At 35.1% G+C, this 23,422-nt stretch overlaps 1 protein-coding gene across 3 annotated transcripts in view; it reads left to right on the top strand.

Annotated features, from left to right (window-relative positions):
* The window catches only part of SEC14L1 (SEC14 like lipid binding 1), a 104,356-nt gene that overhangs the window by 45,672 nt on the left and 35,262 nt on the right, over nucleotides 1-23,422 (top strand). For all 3 annotated transcript variants that reach the window (XM_074225082.1, XM_074225081.1, XM_074225083.1), the window contains exons 3-8: nucleotides 4,978-5,127; nucleotides 6,945-7,076; nucleotides 7,784-7,912; nucleotides 9,374-9,602; nucleotides 19,632-19,741; nucleotides 21,889-22,078. In XM_074225082.1, the coding sequence (XP_074081183.1) occupies nucleotides 5,017-5,127; nucleotides 6,945-7,076; nucleotides 7,784-7,912; nucleotides 9,374-9,602; nucleotides 19,632-19,741; nucleotides 21,889-22,078 (901 nt within the window). In that variant the 5' untranslated portion in view covers nucleotides 4,978-5,016. The remainder of the gene's footprint in view (nucleotides 1-4,977; nucleotides 5,128-6,944; nucleotides 7,077-7,783; nucleotides 7,913-9,373; nucleotides 9,603-19,631; nucleotides 19,742-21,888; nucleotides 22,079-23,422) is intronic.

The raw sequence follows: 23,422 nt of genomic DNA, 5'->3' as shown, positions 1-23,422 counted from the left end.
GCTGCTCTATCCACTGCATCACCTAGCCGCCCCTTATAATTGCATTCTTACTGTTTTACTCTTTCTTAATCACTTTCTTTCTCCAATTTATCTGTAACTAATAAAATAACAATAAAAATAGTTTTTTCATCAATTTTTCCTCAATATTCTCTCTCCCACGCTCACCCCCTGTATATATTGAACACTAAATCAAGTCTTTTACTAAACCTTGAAATAAAATAAAACCACTTGCCTGCCAATAGTCTTCTTCCTTTTATGATTTTTGACAAATTGGGCTTAAGTGACTTGCCCTAGGAAATATCAAGTGTCTGAGGCTGGATCTGAACTTAGGTCCTTCTGACTCAAAGGTCATTTACTGCTGTACTATCCACTGCGCCATCTAGCTGCCCCTACAGTGTCTTCTTTTTAGTAGGCTTGGATTGAATTTTTGTTTGCTTTTAATTAAATCCTATTCTCTTAACTATCTGGAGTTCCCTACCATCACCCCAAAATACTTAGCTTTTCTAAATTTCAACTTCGACAGGTATATACAGTTTTATGTGATCTTTTCATTTCAATAGAATAATAGATTTAGAACTGGGAGGGAAGTCTAGTCCCCTTTGTTTTCTAAATGACAAAACTGAGACATAGTCATACAGTCTTTATATTCTAAATCTTGTACTCTACCACGTTTTCAAAATTAATATTTTAGCTTGTGAAAGAAGTTCTATTTTATCTTGAACCTGTTTAACTCTTTTATTACTATACAACTTTCAAAAATTTTTGTTTTGTCTTCCCAAGTAGATAATAAACTTTAGAAGACTACCCAATTTTTGCATTCCTACCCTCCAATTTCTCCCCAGTCTTTGGCACAGTGCTTAGTATTTCAGCACACATAATATTTTTTTTTGATTTAATAACAAATCATTAAACAGGATCTTAGAAAAAAAGCAGTAATCTGAAAACAATTCTAGTTCTTCTACAATGTTCTGCAGATGTTTTGAATATTATTTATTTCCATTTACAAACATTATGAACTTGATTGTATTAAGGTTTAGGACAGTATTGTATGTAGTTCACTGCTGTCTCCTAGTAAATGACTGATAATCCTACCAAAAGTAAGGAGCCTGGTATATTTAGTTGACTAAATTTGGATCTGAGTACATACAGTTTGCTTTTAAGCAACACTTCCCTAATTGATGGTGCTTTTAACAGGATCTGCCTAGCAGAATGAAGCATTATAACCATTAAATTTCAGGCTGACAGCTTTACTAAAATGTGGTTTTCTTCACAGCAAAGTTATCACTTTTAAATACATCAAAATTATATATGCTTTAAAGTTAAGAACTATTATCAAGTTCCCAAATTACAGGCTAACACCCCCCCCCATCTCTTTTGAAAGAACAGTGGGCGTAGGACTGTGGGTGGAAATACATATAATTATTTACATAATTACCCAAAACATGAGTTTACTCTTAGAGATAAGTTTCAATTGTTAGATCCAAAAAGTTTTACTATTGAGACATCAGAAATGTTAAATAATACAAAATAGAATTGGAAGATTATAGCAAATTTTTCAAAATTGGTTTTCTGTCTTAGAGAGATCTTATATAATGCATACTTTCCTTCGGTGTACACTTCATATTCTGAATGTGGAGATCTGGAGTGGGAGGTGAGGGGGGACAAGATTGAGGTTTGTTAAGGAGCAGCATCATATTCAATATTATTGGATGGGAGAATAAAAGAGCAAGAATGTATAACAATATATTGAGGAATGAGTCTAGGTAAAAAATATTAATGAATGGGGAGAAGTTCACTGACGCTGGTGGATGATTTTAGGTGATTCAGTTTCCTTCCCTAATGCCTAATTTCATTGTAGGTATTATTGTTGTATCTATCAAGACTTCAAATGGTTTGCATTACAGCAGGGAAGATGACTGAGGAAGTCTGGAAACTAGGTCAGAAGGCAGGAAATAGGAGCTGTTAATATCTGCCCCATGTGAAAATTCTTTCTTTTTTTTTTAAATTAAATATTTATTCATGTCTTCTGGGTTTTTTGCATCAGTTATCCATAGTATGCCCTTCCCAGAGAGTCATCTCTTATAATAATATATTTTAAAGACAAATAAGGAAGGAAAATCATTATAACATTGAAAAAGTCTGAAAACATAAGTATGTGCAATGTGTAACACCTATGGATTTCCCTCCTCCACAAAGGGAAGGTTTGGAGTATCTTACCATCTCTTCATGTTGTATTTGATCTTTATCATTTTGTTACATACACTTAATTTTTTTTTTGCTCTTACTTTGGGTATATTGAGTTTTTTGTCTCTTCTTGCTGACTTCACTCAGCATCAATTCATGTGATTCTGTGCTATGTTCATTGTATCATTTCTTTTTTTCTCTTTTATTTCTTCAGTTACACACAAAGATAGTTGTCAACATTCATACTTTTGCAAACTTTTGAGTTCCACATTTCAACCCTCCCTTTCCTCCTTCCTCTTGGAAGCAAACATTTGATATAGATTGTACATGTACAGTCATGTTTAGAAATATTTCCATATTAGTCTTGTTGAGAAAGTAGAATCAGAAGTAAGGTAAAAAACCCATGAAAAAGAAAGAAAAAATATAAAGTTAAAAAATAGTTTGAAAATGAGTCGATAAAGGAGAAAGAACCTTTCAGAGGAAGATACTAAAGCAAAAAAAAAAATCTCTCCTACCCCAAAGAATAATGTCAAATGGCTGCCTGATCAAAAAGAATTCATAGAAGAATTTAAAAAAGACTTTAAAAATCAAATCAGAGATAATGAGGAAAAACTTAAAAAAAAAGGTAAGAACTATCCAAGAAAACAAGAAGATTATGAAAAGAAAATAAACCAACTGGAAAAGGAGATTCAGAGATTTAAGGAAGAAAATGACCATTTGAAAATTAGAATTGGGCAAGGAGAAGTCAGTGAAGTTATCAGATCAAGAAATAATAAAGCGTGTGTGTGTGTGTGTGTGATGTGTGTGTGTGTGTGTGTGTGTGTGTGTGTGTGTGTGTGTGCAGAGAGAGAGAGAGAGAGAGAGAAAATGGAAGAGAATGTGAAACCCCTAATAAAAACATTCAATCTGGAGAAATCAAAACATAAAAATAATCATACTTTTATTGTTTCCTGAAAGCAGCAATAAAAAAAGAATCTTGGTACAATAATAGTAGAAATTTGTCTTGAAATGTTAGAACAAGAGGATAAAGAAAAAATAGGGAAAAAAATCACCAATTACTACCTGAAAGGGATCCTAGGAGAAAAACTGACAGTAATATCATAAATAATTCCAAAACCCTCAGGTTAAGGAAAAAATATTAAGAACAACAAGAAAAAACAATTCAAATATGACAGAACCACAAGCATTGGCTACATTAAAAGACTACAGGTCTTGAAACACTACATATGGAAGAGCAAAAGAACTAGGGTTACAGCTGAAAATATCATACCCAATGGAGTTAAACATTATCCCAAATGAAAAAAGAAATGGATTTTTAATGAATTGCCAGACTTTCAAGATTTTGTTGCCAAAAAAAAAAAGACAACTGAACTTAATAGAAAATTTGACATACAAAACCCAAGAGAAATATAAGACAAACTTCAAAGATGAATTACAGGGATTCAATAAGGACAAAAGGTTTACTATCTATATGTGAAAATGTAAGCCATATGTCCAAGATTGTTATTAGTAATTGAGTGGTTTGAAGGAAAGAATGTGGTAGGACTGAGTAGGATGGGATTCTTAAAAATAAAATGATGTAGGAAAAATTTTTTAAAAAGTTTACTTATACAAATGAGATGTGAGAAGAATTGATACAGATAGGGAAGGAAAGCTGCTCATTCTGGAAACCTACTCTTATTGGGAATGGGTTAGAGAGGGAACAATTCATACATACATACATACATACATACATGCATGTTTGTACATATATGGATATAAAAGCCTTTTAAATTCAGGAAGAAGAAATAAGAGGAGGGGATAGGGAGGGTTAGAGGGTGAGGGAATAGGATAAGAGTATATATATAGAAGGGTTTGTAGATCAGTGGGGAAGGGGCATAAAAGGGTGAAAGAGATTCTTTGAAGGGTTATGTATCTGTATATATGAGAGTATGTGTGTATATGTGTACAAATGTATACTTACATACGCATATGTATGTATATATATATACACAGTAAATATCAATGCTTAATTGTAGGAGTGGAGAGGGGGAAGTGGAGGGAAAAAATAGTGCACAGGAGAGAACAGAAGAAAACCTACAAGGAAAAAAAAAGATGAACAATTTCATATAATAGTGTGTAGTATTTATTATATAAACTTTCTTGAAATGAAAATTTATTGCTTTATGTCATGAATCCTCTCATGTTTTGCTGTGTACATGACAGTGTTTTTTTTTATTTTGTATTTAAGATTAAAATAAGTTTGTCAAAAAAAATAAAATGAAACCAGAAAATAAAAAGAAACATTAAGATCTATATAAATTAATATAGAATAAAACAACTGAAACAAGAAAATAATAGACATATTGACTCCAAATATGTAAATGAATAAAGTTATAAAAAGAAAATTCATTTTGAGTAATGGAAAAAGCAGTGATATTGCCAGAGAAGAGATGCTGAAACCCTGCCTGCGGCTGTGCCTGATGTTTCTACTTGTGTGTTTTGTTTTGTTTATTCAGTCCAGAAAGGGGTAGGTATTAGGACAGAAGATATCCATAAAACACTGTGGGGTTTTTTAATTATAAAAAAGGTTCCTGGTTAGAAATTCCTTACTTGTGGTTCATGGATTTGTTTTTACAACTATTTTGATAAATATTTCAATATAATTGGTTTTCTTTGTAATACTATTTTATTTTATGTGGTCAAAAACATTATTCTGAGAAAGGGATCATTGGCTTCACTAGACTGCTGAAGAAATCCCTGCACAATTACATAGGTTTTTTAAAGACTAGTAAGATATTTCTCCTTTTGTAGGCCTATGAAAGGAGATTTCCTACATGTCCTCTGATTCCAATGTTTGTACACAGTGACACTGTGAATGAATATAAGAGTGATGATGGGGCTATTCATGTCATTGAACGACGCTGTAAACTGGATATAGATGCACCCAGACTATTGAAAAAGGTATAAATATTTATATATTTTTGTTTTTGTTTTTACAAGACAATGGGGTTAAGTGACTTGCCCAAGGTCACACAGCTAGGCAATTAATTATTAAATGTCTGAGACTGGATTTGAACTCAGATCCTCCTGACTCCAGGGCTTATGATCCATCCACTATGTTATCTAGCTGCCCAGAAAAAGGTATTATTAAAGAAAATACATATTTATCAGCACCATGTAGAACTTTTATAAAAATTAACCATGTATTCATCTATAATTTCAATTACAAAATGCTTATAAAGATATAAAGAACTTAAATAGATGGATATTCATTGCTTATATGATTAAAAATTATACTACTGACAATGTTAATTCATAATTTTAATACTATATCACACAAAAACTTTACAGAGCTATATAAACAGTAATGGAATTCTTTTGGAAGAACAAAAGTTCTAGAATATAAAGAAAAATAATGAAAAAAATTCTATAATAAATTAAAAATAGATAAATGATCTAGAAATTAATTGAACATTCTATTAAAAAATTAGAAGAGAAGAAGATCACATACCTTTCAGAGTTATGGATAGGGGACCTATTTTTAACCAAGCAATGGATAGAAGCAATTAACAAAAAATAAAATTAACAATTTTGATTACATGAAATTTAAGAACTTTTGCACTAATGCATTTATAACCAGAAGGAAGACAATTGTCTGGGATCTTTAGATCAAATCTGACAAAAATTTGATATCTAAGATATATAAACAACTGACAGAAATATATTAAAAACCAAAAGCTATTCCCCAGTAGAGAAGTGGACAAAGGATATAAACTGACAGCTCCCAAATAAAGAACTGTATCTGTTAACAATCATTTGAAAGAATGGGAATGGTTGGTATTGGATTGTGGGAAGATAGGTACATTATTGCATTGTGAATAAATATAAACGTTTTGGAAGGCAATTTGGAATTTAGTAAGGTGGCTAAATGTTCATCACCTTTGACCCAAAGATTCTACTCCTAAGTATATACCTCAAAGAAGTTGTTGACAAAATGAACATTCCATATGGACTAAAATATTTATAGAAGCCTCCTTTTTTGTTGCAAATAACTGGAGACAAAATAGATGGCTGTTAATGGGGGAAAGGCTAAACAAATTGTGGTTCTTGAATGTAATGTGATATATTATTATGCTGAAAATATGACAAACATGATAAATATAAAGAAGCATGGAATGACTTACATTAACTGATGAAAAGTGAAATAGTCAGGAAACTGATAGACACAGTGACTGCAGTAATATAAAGTGAAACAACTATAATCATAAAATGAATTTTGCAAGACTCTAAAGAATAAACCTTCCTTCAAAGAAAAGATATGAGAAGAGAGTTGACTCTCCTCCTTTGTAAAAGGTGCAGTACAAAATCTTTGGTGGGGTGAGGGTTTTATTAGTATATTTTGCTAAATTCTCTTCCTTTGCCTTTTTGAACCTTTTTATATAATAAATGTCTTTTTCAGATGAAGGAGTGGGAGGCACACAGAATAAAATCTAGGTGATGTAAAAACAAATTGATCAATTAATCTATAATCACATTAAATATAAATGTGTATATAGAGTGAAATGAAATTATGTAACTTAAAAATATGCATGTGGATGAATGTTGAAAAATATAACATGTATTTGAAAAAATAAAATATTTGAAAAAAGAAACAAATGTGGTCAATAAAAATCTATTTTTAAAAATGCTTTAAAAAAAATCAACTCCTCACTTCACCCCCATACAAATAGCTACTACATTTTAACTCCACTAATATAAATCTTATATCTTTTTTTTAGATTGCAGGAGTTGATTATGTTTACTTTGTTCAGAAAAATTCATTAAATCGCCGGGAACGGACTTTACATATAGAGGCTCATAATGAAACATTTTCCAACCGGGTCATCATTAACGAATACTGCAGTTACACAGTGAGTAATCTGGAATGACAGGCATTTGTAATTCTGTGACCCTAGCAACTTTTTTGACAGGTTGACTTCTCCAGGTATGCTTTGTTTTTATCATCAGAAGCAAATGACAGTATTCCATTTACTTACAAAGGATGTGATAGCTCATCTTTGCTTCTAAATACCCCTATTTCTTATTCTCTTTATCGGCTCTCCTGTCAAAAAAACTTAGTTATTGATGAGTTCCATTTAGTGTAGATGAGTTCCATTTAGTGTAGAGGGTTGAGCCTAGTCTAGAATAATAATGCAGTATTTAGTAGATTATTGTTGTGAAAATTGTACTTTCCTAGTAATTCTCTCCTATAAAGTGCCACTTTGATTATAACCTCCTTCTTGCTTTCCAAGAATACCTGGGAACTCTGGATAATTTTTTAACTTTTGAGTTAGTACTGAAAAAGATAGTTCAAGAACTTTCCTTTACACATAGCATGCCCTTAATAAGTTTATTGAATGGAATTCAATTTCTATTCTAACCTAAATGCAAAATAATTCTTTGGCTTTTTTAATGAAAAAAAGTTTTAAATTTATTTGGACCTTTTACGATTTTGACTAGGATTTATAATTTTTCTATAGTTTCAAGAGAAATAATAGGAATTCTAAAGTTTGAATAGCCTATATTATTAATTGCTTGCCAAAATAGGTCATTTGAATGCTTTGTCCCTGGCTTGCAGGTTCACCCTGACAATGAAGACTGGACCTGCTTTGAACAGTCTGCAAGTCTGGATATTAAATCTTTCTTTGGTTTTGAAAGCACTGTGGAAAAGATTGCAATGAAACAGTATACCAGCAACATTAAAAAAGTAAGTCTTGACTTGGGACTCTATAGGGAAAAAAAAAATCTATTTCTCTGAGATGGTCTTAGTTGGCACTTTCTCTGGAGGGTCGGAGAATGGACTAGATTAGGAACCTCAAAATTTCCTTATGAGCTTCGTAATGGAATTTAAAAGACTTATGATCATGAAAAGATGAGTAGCAGAGTTTGGTGCTCAGAGTCTGATTAATGGAAGTAGGCAGTCCATTTTATTTTCTTTCCCATGAAAATTCTCCAGTAGTGCTGGTAAAGGAGCATGACATTCATAACCTGCTTGGAGACTTAACAGATTTCATTTGTATGACCTTAACCAATGTATTGGAAAACTATTAGATGGTTTTGCAAATTTACCTCAGATTACTGAAGTATATATCCTTACTTCTCTAGAAGGCCCTGTCTGCTAAAATTCCATATATAAAAACATAAAAGTTAAAGAATTTTGTTTTTATGGTGTGTCTGTCAGTGAAAAATTATTTACCATTAGACTTGTTTATAACTTGTTTACTTCAGTTTGCTTGTACATCAAGTCAAGGCAATAAGTAATGTTTGTAATTAGTTGTATAAGAGAATCCTGCCCACTAGGTCTAGAGTTATTCCTTAGAGGCAACATTATATGGTGGAAAGCTTTTAGGATCATAGGTAATAAAATTGAAAGGGACTTTGGAGGTCTTCTCTTCAAAATCCCTCTTTTATAGATGACGAAACTGTGGCCTTCAGAGGTTAAATGACTTGTTCAAAATTATACACATATTAAACTAGTGAACTAAGAATCAAATTCTGACTTTAATTTAAGTTCAGTATGCTTTCCATTGCACTGTGAGTCCCAATGTGTTAGACATGGATTCAAGAGAGTCTTAAGTTTGAATTATGCCTTCTTAATGGTGTTGTTGTTTGTCCTTTGTTCTCAAAGAAGACCATGACATCAGGGAGGTGATGCCATGACAGGCAAGAGAATTGGATGTAATTGGGGCAGGGGGAGGGGTTGATGCTTCTTAATATTTGCTAGCTGAATAACTGTGGGCAAAACACTTAACCTTTTTGTGCCTCGTTTTCCTAATATACAAAATGTTGGCTTTAGACTAGGTAATGTTCAAATTTCTTTGCACCTCTGAACCTACATTTCTGTGATCTTTGTCCTATATCATATTATCTCTAGATACCAAGTCTAACCTGAATGGATAGCATTTTCTTGCCTAGTAATAAATGAAATAATAATATATATAAAACATATAAACAACTTAAAAAGTACTATATGAATATAAGTTACATTGCTACCTGTAATACACAGGTCTTTTCCAGAAAGAGAGAATTAAAAATAAAGATAAATGGATGGTTTAAGATATTATTTCTGCATTTTGATTTGTGGCATTCATTTTTTATAGCATGTTTTAAAAAATGTTTGAGAGATGGATAGTTTACCTTGTCATAAAATGAGATTTTTGTCTTAAAGGGGAAAGAAATCATTGAATATTACCTGCATCAGTTAGAAGAAGAGGGCATCACATTTGTGCCCCGCTGGACTCCTCCAATCTCAAGCTCCTCAAAAAAGACTTCGTCTTGCAATAAACAACCAGTGTCAGCTGCTATTAGCATACCAGATACACCACCAAAGGAAGGATTGAACAATGAAATTCTTAGCTCTAACAGTTCATCTGAGCTTGTGGTTGGGACACCTGATGGTAAGATGTTTTATTCCTGATACAGTTTTTATTTTTTTCAAAGAGTTGAAGAATTAGAAGTCACCCATAGTTCAGTGGAGGAAAGGGGTATTATGGGAATGAGTAGAAGTGCATTAAATCGTTATCAGCAAAGAGTTATAAAGGAGCAGCATTGCAAAGAATGTCACTGGAGAGATCCATGACCTAAAAAGGAGGTAACATAGTCATCTATGAGTGAGGGCAGCTAATTATATACAGATGATTTGCTCCATTGATATTCATGCACTGTCAAGAGGAAAACTGCCCACTAAGGGAGAGACCTAAGGGACATATGGATAATTGTTGCATACAGTGAGACTTTCACAATTGGAAGGAATATGTACCTCTATGCTACATATTCATTCATTCATTCATTCATCCATCTATTTATTTGTTTGTTTATTTACTTATTTGGGGGGAAAATCAAGTAGAAAACTGCCACTTACAATACAAGATAATCCCATTAGAAGTGATAAAAGGCCTAGTTACTTTATCTAGGGCAATTTGTTTGGGAAATTTGACTTTTACTTGGTTGTATGATAGACTTTGCAAGAGTAGTCCATTTCCCCTCTAATGAAGCAAAATCCCAAGTGACTGATTAATTGTATTACTTGTAAAGTATGCAGATAGTATGATGTGTAGTGGGAAGGATAATTGATTTGGAGTCGGAGGACCTGTGTTCAAATTCTGGTTCTGTCTTTTTTTATCCTTATCTCTTAGGTTTCTTTTTGATCCATATCTTTGATCCATATTATTTGGGGTTTTGCATCCTCTTCATACCCAAGATTTCTCTCTACCTATCCTTTTTTAGCAAAAATTGTCAAAGAGAGCAAAAAATTTTTGAGCCCCAAATAATCATTCTCTTCTCTCCCCATACCTATAAAGAAGGCATATCTATTCCCATGTTTATTTTTGTACAAATGATGTTTTTTATACATTACTAAAATATTCTTGTTTAAGAGTAAACATTAGTACCCCCTTCACCCAAAAAATATAGACTCTCATGAGCAATAAAGTAAAGGAAAGAGAAAAAAATTAAAATTAAAATAAAAAAATAATAATAGAGGTGGCTAGGTGGCGCAATGGATGGAGCACTGGCTCTGGAGCCAGAAGCACCTGGGTTCAAATCCGGCCTCAGACACCCAGCAATCACCCAGCTGTGTGACCCTGGGCAAGCTAGCCCAACCCCCATTGCCCTGAAAAAAACCAAAAATAATAATAATAATAATAATAATAATAATAATAATAATAATAATAATAATAATAATAAATGTGCTTCTGTCTGTGTTCCAACACCACCAGCTCTGTCATGGGTGGATCACATTCTTTATGATAAGTCCATCACAAAAGCTACTTTCATATTTTTCCATTGCTGATCACAGCTCCCTCCATTTGTACTTCCCCACTACCATACACTATATTTTCCTTCTCCTTTCACTCTGTCCCTCTTCTTAAATGTGTTATAGGGTAGCTGAGTTGTACAACAGACTGATCACCAGCCCTGGGGCCAAGAGGCCCCAGGCCCACATACCACCCCTAAGGCCCAGCAACCACCTGGCCCTGTGGTCCCAGACAGGCCATCCAATCCCAGCCCCTTGCAAGAAGTAAAAAAGAAAATGTGTTATATCTGACCACTCTCCCCCATGTCTGCCCTCTCCTCCATCACTCACCTCCCCCCTTCCCCCGTTCCCCCTTCTCTCCTTCTTACTCTAGATGTCTATACCTCATTGAGTATATACATGCTGTTTCCTCTCCGAACCACCTCTGATGAGAGTGAACATTCCCTCATTCCCCCTTGCCTTCCCCTTTTCATATCATTGCAATAGCTCATTGTAATAAAAAAAATTATATGAAATGTCTTAGCCTATTCCACCTCTCCTTTATTTTACTCCCCGTACATTTCCCTTTTAGCCATTGACTCCATTTTTACAATATATTATATCTTCACATTCAATTCTCTCCTGTGCTTCATCTATGAAAGCTCCTTCTACCTGTTCTATTAAATGAGAAGTTTCTTATGAGTATTATCAGTATCATTTTTCTATGCAGCAATACATGTAGTTCATCATCATTAAGTCCCTCATATTTTCCCCTTCTCCTCCACTCTCTATGCTTCACCTTAGTCCTGTATTTGAAGATCAAACTTTCTGTTCAGCTCTGGCCATTCCAGCAGGAACATTTGAAATTCCCCTAGTTCATTGAAAGTCCATCTTTTTCCCTGGAAGAGGATGTTCAGTTTTTCTGGGTAGTTGATTCTTGGTTGCATTCCGAGCAATTTTGCCTTCTGGAATATTATATTCCAAGCCCTATGAGCCTTTAATGTAGTTGCTGCTGAGTCCTATGTGATCCTGACTGCAGCTCCACAATATTTGAATTGTGTCCTGACTGCTTGTAATATTTTCTCTTTGACTTGGAAGTTCTGGAACTTGGCTATAATATTCCTAGGGGATGTTTTTTTTTTAGATCTCTTTCTCGGGGAGATCAGTGGATTCTCTCAATTTCTGTTTTGCCCTCTGCTTCTAGGATATCTGGGCAGTTTTCCTGTAGGAATTCTTTAAAAATGATGTCAAGGCTCTTTTCCTGATCGTGACTTTCAGGTATCCCAATAATTTTTAAATTATCTTTCCTGATTCTGTTTTCCAGATCAGTTTGGTTTTTTTTGCAAGGCAAATGGGGTTAAGTGGCTTGCCTAAGGCCACACAGCTAGGTAATTTATTAAGTGTCTGAGGCCAGATTTGAACCCAGATACTCCTGACTCCAAGGCCGGTGCTCTATCCACTGCGCCACCTAGCCGCCCCTCAGTTGTTTTTTTTTCAATGAGATATTTCACATTTTCTTCCAATTTTTCATTCTTTTGCTTTTGAAGTATTGTGTCTTGACTTCTCATAAAGTCAGCAACTTCCTTCAGCTCCGTTCTACACCTGACGAATTTGTTTTCCTCAGAGAGCTTTCTTATCTCTTTTTCCATCTGGCCAATTCTGCTTTTTAAAGTTTTCTTCTCTTCAATAACTTTTTGAACTGTTTTATCCATTTGACCTACACTAGTTTTTAACATTTTGCTTTCTTTAGCATTTTTTTGGATTTCCTTACTTCTTTTTCATGTTTTTCATGCCTCTCTCTCATTTCTTTTCCCACTTTTTCTTCTATCTCCCTGACTTGATTTTCAAAATCTTTTTTGAACTCTGTCATAGCCTGAGCCCAGTTTCCATTTTTCTTGCAGTCTTTAGATGCAGGAGTTTGTACTTCCTCATCTTCAGATTGAGTATTTTGATCTTTCTTGGGATCATAGATAATGTATTTCTCAGTTGTATTCCTCTTTTTCCCCCCTCTATTCATTTCCCCAGCCTGTGCCTAGTTTTGGGGTGCTTCCTGAGCTTTTGAGTATTATTGCCCCCCCCCCCCCCCCCAGGGAACTCAGTGTGTGAAGCTCTAATTGCTTTCCTGGTCTGTGAATGACCACAAGTGCCCCCCTCTGCCACGGGGCTGAGGTGGGGAGGACCCTACTGTTCTATGGGGGGCCTAGACTGTGATCAGGATCTGAATCTGGTCAGTACCCCAGAGTCCTGTTCCAGGTACAGAGAATAGGCCTTGGAAGTCTCTCTCCACTCCCCTGCCTTGGGTATACTGAGTACTCAAGGCTCAGTTGCCTGCTTCCATTTCCTGAATCTGGGCTACTTGCTGAGTGCCCTGAGGGCTGAGCTTCATGCTTGTTCTGGCAGATTCCACCCCCCCCACCCCCCAGCTGATCTTCCAAGTTGATCTTCTAAATTGTGCCCGGTGCTCCCTGGGGTGTAGGTCAGGAAACTGCCTTCGCTGGTGTGAGCTGCATCTCCAAGGTGCCCTGGGGCTGCCTCCAGGAGACTGAAGTTCCTTCACTCTGGCAGCCACCCCTCTAACCCTGTGGAGCAGAGCCTTTCCACTATTTTTCAGGTTACCTTGGTCTGGAGAACTACCTCACTGGATCCCTCTGTGGGTTCTGTCTCGAAAATTTAGTTAGAGTCCTTATTTTATGAGTTTTTATTATGGAGAGAGAACGAGAGAGCACCTGAGAGAGGCTCTTCTCCTGTCTCAGTCTTGGCTCCACCCCCGGCACAGTAATAATATATTATTCATATATTCGTATACTCTAGTCTGTTTAGCCATTTACCAATTGATGGTGATCTGTTTTATTTCCAGTTTTTTGTTTCTATAGATAATTGTGGTGTAAATGAGACATTTCTAATTGATCTTCTTAGTATGTATGCCACCAGTAGTCTTTTTATAGTGTTTTCCTCTCTACAGTTCCTCTATCATTGACTTTTCTACATTGTTATCTTTGCCATATTGTCAGGTAAAATGATCTAACTCTTTAAGATTTCCAGGTACTTTATCTCATTTGAGCCTTACAAAAAGTCCTGTAAAGTAGTTGCTTATAGGTATTATTCCCATTTTACAAATAAGGAAATTAAGTAACTTGCCCATGATATCATAGCTAGTATTCATTAGAGGTGAAATCTGGTCCTAGGTCTTGCTGAATTAAAATTATTTGTCCAATGGAATATACCATATAATCATAACCCCTTTTTTCTTTTTTATTCAATTTTATTTATTTTTTCCCAATTATATGTAAAGATAGTTTTCAGCATTCATTTTTATAAAATTTTCTTCCTCACCTTTTCCCTTCCTAAAATAGTAAATAATCTGATATAGATTATATATGCTCATATTTCTATATTAGTCATGATGTGAAAGAAGAATCAGAACAGAAGGAAAAAACCATGAGAAAGGAACCTAATTTTAAAAAGTGAAAATAGTATGCTCTGATACGCATTCAGACTCCATAGTTTTTTCCTCTTGATGTGGATAACATTTTTCATCACAGGTCTTTTAGAATTGTCTTTGCTCACTGTATTGTTGAGAAGAAATAAGTCTATTATAGTTGATCATCACATAATGTTACTGTTACTGTCTACAGTGTTCTCCTGATTTTGATCACTTTACTTATTATCAATTCATGTAAGTCCAAATTTTTCTGAAATCTCATCTTTTTTTATAGAACAATTATTCCATTTCATTCATAGACCACAATTTATTCAGCTATTTCCCATTTGATGGGCATTCCCTCAATTTCCAATTCTTTGCCACTATGAAAAGAGCTTCTATGAACATTTTTGAACATGTAATTTTTTTCCCCTTTTTTTAATAATGTCTTTGGGATATAGATCTAGAAGTGGTATTACTGGATCAAAAGGTAAACGCAATTTGATAGATCCTTGGGCATACCAGTTGCTTTCAAGAATGGTTGGATAGCTTCTGGACAGAGCCAAGATGGCAGTATGAAGACAGCATTTCCTGAGAACTCCGACCCACCCCCCCAAACTCCAAAACAACTAACAAAGGATGGCTCTAGCCAAAATTTAGAGGGGCAGAACCCACAGAAAGAATGAGTGATACATTTTCCCAATACAAGATAACTTAGAAGTTCTGCAGGAAAGGTGTGTTTCACCAGGACCAGGGGTTGGAAAAAACACCTCGGCGCAGTCCAGCCCAGCCCTGTGCAACCCAGAGATCATCAGCAACAGCTTGAAGGGATGGTGAGAGAACTCTGGGGCACCTGTGTGAGTGTAGAGTAAGGATCCTGGGCTGCAGAATCTGCAGCAAGCATCTAAAGAAAGCAGCCTGTACCCCCAGAGACAGTAAGGAAAGTCTACAGAGATTTCTCTGCTCTCCCTGGGGTAGGACTCTGCTGTTTGCCTATACTCAGACCCGGGCTACAGTTTGGGCTTCCATCCTAAGATAGCTGAATCCCTCCTTATAGACCCAGGGAGAGCTACATGTCAAAGCACAGACTAGAGAGCATAAGATCTTGGAGGAATAAAGGTCCCAGTGGGGTATCCCCCCCACAAAAACCAACCCAAAGCCTTAGAAATGTTGTAAATTAGTCTTGGGCTGAGGAAATGAGTAAACAACAGAAAAAGAAGAATCTGACCATACAGAATTACTTTAGTTCCATGGAAGATCAAAACACATACTCAGATGATGATAAAATCAAAGCTTCTGTATCCAAAACCTCCAAGAGAAATAGAAAATGGGCTCAGGCTATGGATGACCTCAAAAAAGACTTTAAAAAGCAATTAAGGGAGGTTGAGGAAAAATTGGGAGAAGAAATGAGAGCAATGCAGAAAAATCATGAAAACCAAATCAAAAGCTTGGTGAAAGATATGCAAAAAAATACTGAAGAAAATAATATGTTAAAAACTAGTTTAGGCCTAATGAAAAAAAGCAAAACAAAAGGCATATGAGAAGAATGCCTTAAAAAGCAGAATTGGCCAGCTGGAAAAGGAGATAAAAAAACTCTTAAGAAAATAACTCCTTGAAATGCAAAAATGGAACTAAAGGAAGCTGATGACTTTATAAGAAATCAGAAAGAAATAAAACTCTTCCAAAAAAGCCAAAAATTAGAAGAAAATGTGAAATATCTAATTGGAAAAAAACAACCAACTTTGAAAACATCTAGAAGAAATAATTTAAAAATTATTGGGCTATCTGAAAGCCACAACCAGAAGAGCCTAGACTTCATTTTTCAAGAAATAGTACAGCAAAATTGTCCTGAGATCCTAGAAGCTGAGGGTAAAATAGAAATCAAAAGAATTCACTGGTCACCCCCTGAAAGAGATCCCAAAAGAACAACTTCCAGGAATATTATAGCTAAATTCCAAAACTCCTAAAACAAAGAGAAAATTCTAAAAGCTGCCAGAAACAAACAATTCAACTGCCAAGGCTCCATAGTCAGGATTACATAGGATCTGACAGCATCTACATTAATGGCTTGTAGGGATTGGAATATGATATTCCTGAAGGCAAAAGATCTTGGTTTACAACCTAGAATCAACTACCCAGCAAAACTGAACATCCTCTTTCAGGGGGAAAAGATGGACTTTGAATGAAACAGGGGACTTTCAAACTTTCCTATTGAGCCAACCAGAGCCAAACAAAAAGTTTGACCTCCAAGTACAAGACTCTGGTGAACCATAGAGGGAGTGGATGAGAGGGACTAACTATGAGGAACTTGATGATGCTGAACTGTTGTATTCCTTCATGGGAAGAAGATATTGATAACTCATATGAACTTTCTCATTTATAAGTGCTGTTAGAAGGAGCATATATAGACAGGACATAGGAAGGAGCAAAATATAATGGTATGGTGTGGTAAAGGGATGGAGTTAATGGGCGATGGGGGAAAGTACTGGGAGGAAGGAAAAGGAGATGAAGAAAAAGCTGAGAGATTTCACATAAGAGTCAAGAAAAAGCTTTTTTCAATGGAGTGGAGAGGGGAGAAGGCAAGGGGAATTGAGTGAGCCTTCATTCTCATCAGAAATGGCTCAGGGGAGGAAATAATATACACACTTTATAGGGTGAGGAAATCTATCTTGCCCTGGAGAAGGATGGGAGGAAAGGGACAGGAGGGGGAATGTGGGGAGGGAAGGGGGGAATAGGTGATTGAAGAGAGGGAAGATCAAGGGAGAGAGGGTACTCAGATGCAACACACTTTTGGACAGGGCCAGGATGAAAGGAGAGAAAGAATAGAATAAATGAGAGTGGAGAGAAACAGAGTGGAGGTATAGCTAGTAATAGCAACTGAGGGGAAAAATATTGAAGTAACTTCTCTGGTTGGACTTATGATAAAGAAAGCAACTCACCCCAGAGACAGAACCATTGGAATCTGAACACAGACTGAAGTACAATATTTTTTTTCTCTCTCTTTCTATTCTTGAGATTTCTCATCTTCTGGGGGGGGGGGTTGTGTTTATTCTCATGTTTACTCTTATAACATTCAATTTAGGGCGGCTAGGTGGCACAGTGGATAAAGCACCAGCCCTGGAGTCAGGAGTACCTGAGTTCAAATCGGTCTCAGACACTTAATAATTACCTAGCTGTGTGGCCTTGGGCAAGCCACTTAATCCTATTGCCTAGCAAAAAAAAACACAACATATTCAATTTACATTAATGTATGGCAAGGAAACAATGTAGAGACTGTCAGACAGCCTTCGGGGGGGGGGGGATTGTAGAATTCAGAGCCTTGCAAAAAATAATGGGTACACTGTCAGATCTATGGAAAGCGGAGTAGTTTATTACTAACAAAGAGATGGAGAACATCACCTAAAACAAACTAGATGATTTCGATTACATTAAATTAAAAAGCTTTTGCATAGACAAAACTATTGTAACCAAGATAAAAAATTGTACTAAATTGGGAAACAATCTTTACAACTAATGATTCTGACAAAGGATTCATTTCTAAAATATACAGAGAACTGAGTCATATTAAAAAAAAAATTCCCCAATTGACAAATGGTCAAAGGATATGCAAAGGCAATTTACAGATAAGGAGATCAAAGCAATCCATAGCCATATGAAAAATTGCTCTAAATCATTAATTATTAGAGAAATGCAGATCAAAGCTTCTCTGAGGTACCACCTCACACCTCTCAGACTGGCCAATATGACCAAAAAGGATAATGATCATTGTTGGAAGGGTTGTGGGAAATCTGGGACACTATTACACTGTTGGTGGAGCTGTGAACTCATCCAACCTTTCTGGAGAGAAATTTTGAACTACACCCAAAGGGCAACAAAAATGAGCATACCCTTTGATCCAGCAGTACCACTAACTGGGTCTATACCCTGAAGAGATGATGAAAAGGGTAAAAATATCACTTGTACAAAAATATTCATAGCAGCCCTGTTTGTGGTGGCAAAGAATTGGAAATCAAGTAAATGTCCTTCAATTGGGGAATGACTTAGCAAACTGTGGTATATGTTCCTCTTGGTTTCTATTTTTCTATTAGAAACCAGGAGGGACAGGAATTCAGGGAAGGCCTGGAGGGATTTGCATGAACTGATGCTGGGTGAGATGAGCAGAACCAGAAAAACCCTGTACACCCTAACAGCAACATGGGGATGATGTTCAACCTTGATGGACTTGCTCGTTCCATCAGTGAAACAACCAGGGACAATTTTGGGTTGTCTGCAATGGAGAATACCATCTGTATCCAGTTGGAGCCGTGGAGTTTGAACAAATTTTAAGGACTATTCCCTTTAATTTAGGGGAAAAAGACAGATTGTCTGATCTTGTTATCTCTTACACTTTTTGTTTCTTCCTTAAGGATGTGATCATCACATTCAATTTGGATCATTGTACAACATGGAAACAAAATAAAGACTGGCAGATTGCTTTCTGGGGGGGGGAGATAAGATTGGGAGAAAAATTGTAAAACTCAAAACTCAAATAAAATCTTTAAAAATAAAAAATGATGGGTACATATTACTATTGTATATAATTGGAAAACTAAAATGTTAAAATGTAAAAAAAAAGTGGTTGGATAGTTTCATAACTCCAATGGTGCATTAGTGTCCCCATTTTCTCCTATCCTCTTCAATGTTGATCATTTTCTTTTTTTGTTATTTTAGCCAATCTGATAGGTGTGAGATGGTACCTAAGAATTGTTTTAAAATGCATTTCTGTAGTGATTTAGAGCATTTTTTCATTTGACTAGATAACATTAATTTCTTCATTGGAAAACTGTTCATATTCAGTGACCATTTATCAATTGGGGAATGATTTGTATTCTTATAAATTTTTGTGTTTCCTTTTCTAACATGAAAATTTTCTTTCCCTCAAGGTTTTCTACAATTGTTTTATCTCTTTAATCTCTAATACATATAAAATATATACATATTGTATGTATACATGTATGTTATCTTCTTCCCTTATCCTCCATCCCAAAGTAGAATATAAGTTTCTAGAGGGCAAAGACTGTCAATTTTTTATCTTATCATTCCCCAATGACTGCCATCTAATAGATTTTTATCAAATGTTTATGGAGTTGCTTAAACAGTATTGAATAACAAAAGAGGTTTAAGTTTTGAATATACTGCTCTATAGAAAGACCACAATTAAAATTTTTCTTACCCCAAGTATTTGGAGTTTTCCATCTAAATTAATTAAATTGTATAAATTATTTGTTTCAGACAAATTGGATGCAGATTACATCAAGAGGTATCTGGGTGATTTGACTCCACTACAGGAAAGCTGCCTGATTAGGCTTCGACAGTGGCTCCAGGAAACCCATAAGGGCAAAGTAAGGAATGAGTAATAGAGCTGAAATTCTCACTGTCTTAAAGCAAACCTAAGCAGAAAAATAAAATAATTCAATGTAGGGAACTAATTATAATCTTACTCTTCGCTTTCTTCCCACATAAGGAACACATATTCCCAACTATCAGTTGGTGTTATTCCCCTTAAATCTAAAAGTGATTAGATCATTATTTATTTCATGTAGTGCTGAAATGCTTTGGAAGGAAGCATGCTGTGAGGTTTTCCTGAATATAATTTGCCATGTTTCTCACATAAAACCTATTATGGAAAATTTCCATTAACATAAAAAAGTTCTGATCACTAAATTAAAATAGTTCAGCAGTTATAGCTTTTAAAAATAATTATAGTTTTTGAACCCTAGTTTAGGCTTCTTTGAAAACTTTAAACCAGGTACTTTTTTGAATATCCAGAATTAATGCAGTTAAAATTTAGTAGTATGTATTTACTACCACTACTGCTGCTGTTGCTGCTGCTACTACTACTACTACTACTTAATACTTATGTGGTTAATTTGAAAGGACTGTGAATTATCCTTGAAGTTTTCCACCATTCCATTCCTCCTCTTTTAAATGTGTAGAACTTTGCAGTGATTTGTATAGTTGTGGATAATGAAAGGAGCTCAGCTTTGGTTTATATGGATATAGGTACAACTTCCTAGAGAAGATAAAGCATTCCATTAAATTGATCTTCTGTTCAATCTCACTCCATACCAGAGATCAATTATTTGAACTACACTGTCATTTGCATTATAAACTTGGGTGCTTCTTACTTTTCATTGGTATGTTGAATATTTTTGAAGAACTTTAATAGTGATTTGGAATGAACTTAACATGTTAATCATATGAACATTGAACATTTGCTAGGAGTAGAAGTACAGTAAAGGTCCAGGAGAGCAATGCAAACTAGTTTATGTGAAAATCAGCTCACTGACTTCTAACACATTTTCCAGCTGTAAAAACTTAGCATCAGATATGTTACCAAAGAAATGATAGTGAAGGTTTTCTGGGATCATTATTATTTATCTGAACATGAACACTTATTTTTTTATAGGCTTTTCATAGCTATGTCTTATGCTGTGCTAAAACCAAATGAAGTAATAAAAAGAATCATTTAATGATTTTCCAAATGATAATTCTACTACGTTATCCCATAACCCATGAGAAATTAGGTGTAAGTTAGAGGGAGGAGTGGTGCTAAAGTTAGATTCTCTTTGTATGTATTTTTTTTTATTTTTAAGAAAGATTTTATTTATTTTGAGTTTTACAGTTTTTCCCCCATTCTTGCTTCTCTCCCCCACCCCCCACAGAAGGCATTCTATTAGTCTTTACATTGATTCCATGTTATATATTGATCTCAGTTGAATGTGATGACAGAGAAATCATATCCTTAAGGAAGAAAAATAAAGTATGAGATAGTAAACTTACATAATAATATAACTTTTTTTTTCCTAATTTGACAATAATAGTTTTTGGTTTTTGTTCAAAGTCCATAAGTTTTTCTCTGGGTACAGATGGTATTCTCCATTGCAGATAGACCAAAATTGTCCTTGGTTGTTGCACTGAAGGGATGAGCAAGTCCATCAAGGTTGATCATCACCCCCATGTTGCTCTTAGGGTGTACAGTGTTTTTCTGGTTCTGCTTATCTCACTCAGCATCAGTTCATACAATTCCCTCCAGGCTTCCCTGAATTCCCATCCCTCTTGGTTTCTCATAGAACAATAGTGTTCCATGACATACATATACCACAGTTGGTTAAGCCATTCCCCAATTGAAGGACATTCACTTAATTTCCAATTCTTTACCACCACAAACAGGGCTGCTATATTTTTGTACAAGTGATGTTTTTACCCTTTTTCATATTCTCTTCAGGGTATAAACCCAGTAGTGGTATTGCTGGATCAAAGGGTATGCACATTTTTGTTGCCCTTTGAGCATAATCCCAAATTGCTCTCCAGAAAGGTTGAATGAGTTCACAGCTCCACCAACAATGTAATAGTGTCCCAGATTTCGCACATCTCTTCCAACATTGATCATTGTCCTTTCTGGTCATATCGGCCAGTCTAAAAGGTGTGAGGTGATATCTCAGAGTGCATATATATTTTTAACATTGACTCTTCTTTTTCTTTGTAGATCCCCAAAGATGAACATATATTACGTTTCCTCCGTGCTCGTGACTTTAATATTGACAAAGCTAGAGAAATCATGTGTCAGTCATTAACCTGGCGAAAGCAGCACCAAGTGGACTATATTCTTGATACATGGAACCCTCCACAAGTACTTCAAGATTACTATGCAGGAGGTTGGCATCATCATGACAAAGGTATGGACTGTATGGTATTCTTATAACAATTTAAATATTAAGTACAGTATGACTGTTGTTATATCCCTTCATAAATTGAATGAACTACTGACCTTCTATAGATATGTATGCTAGTAGTTCTAATTTAGAATATTCAACAGTTTAATATAGTTTATAAAATATAGCTTTCTTTCCTTTTTCCTCAGAACCAGTACATACCAACCTATGTTGCCAGAGAATGTAGTTTAAAGTAATGACCTTAGTAATTAGGACATAAAACTGCATCTATATATGATTTAGTTTGTTTTCAGGCAAATGGTTTTATTTTTGTTATCAATTTCCTTCTCAGTTAAAAGGGGGGGGTTATTTTGTATAATTTAATTAAAACTGCATCATTACAGTTCTCAGTCCATCTCTGCTTTTTGCCCAGCTTAATTCTTACTCATTTCTTTCCATAAATCTGTCTTGGAAGAGTCATTCAGTATTCTGGAGACCTTCAAGCTCTAATTCTTTAAGTATTTCTTTTTTGAAATTTAAACTCAGTTATAGCTCCAGTGAAATCAATAGAACCACAATAAATAAAGTGGGGGGAGGAAAAATATAAGAAAAGACTCAGGTTTTTACCCAGGCTTCACTTTTCACAGTTCTTGCTTGCACCCCCTTTCTAGAAGAAAAATTAAATGTTAGGGAGTTAATGCTTATTTGTAATGCTTCATTTAGCAAGGTTATAACCTATTGTTATTATGCTTTAGGAATATAAAGGTTACAAAGATTAAATTCTCAAAGAGGGGAGGTCACAGGAAATTTTATAAGGGTTGTTTGGGCTTCACTCCTGCCTCAAATATTAAAACTGACCTTCATGGGAGATATTATAGTCTTTTTCTCATTTTTAAAGATTAGAAAATGGAAATCCAGAGAAGTCTCTGATCACTGAATGAGTTAAGAGCCTGGAACTAATATATGTCATCTCATTTCTACTTCAGAACTCTTGTCACTCATTGAAGTAGTGCTGAAATGCTTTGGTACAAAACATTCTATGATGTTTTCTTGTATATAAATTGCCATGTTTCTTGTGTAAAACCTATTTCAGGAAATTTCCATAGCATTAAAAAAGATCCATTTTAATAATAACCCTTTTTAACAGTTCTTATTTAAGAATTAATAGTTTAAAAAAAAGAATAGTTTTTTGAATCTGAACTTAGGTCTCTTTGAGGCTCTTTTTTTTAGGTTTTTTTTTTTTAGTTTTTTTGCAAGGCAAACGGGGTTAAGTTTGCCCAAGGCCACACAGCTAGGTAATTGTTAAGTGTCGATGAGACCGGATTTGAACCCAGGTACTCCTGACTCCAGGGCCGGTGCTTTATCCAC

The sequence above is a fragment of the Macrotis lagotis genome, chromosome 2 (assembly GCF_037893015.1).
Source record: "Macrotis lagotis isolate mMagLag1 chromosome 2, bilby.v1.9.chrom.fasta, whole genome shotgun sequence".
NCBI lineage: Eukaryota > Metazoa > Chordata > Mammalia > Peramelemorphia > Peramelidae > Macrotis > Macrotis lagotis.
This window is presented reverse-complemented; position numbering and strand designations above follow the sequence as displayed.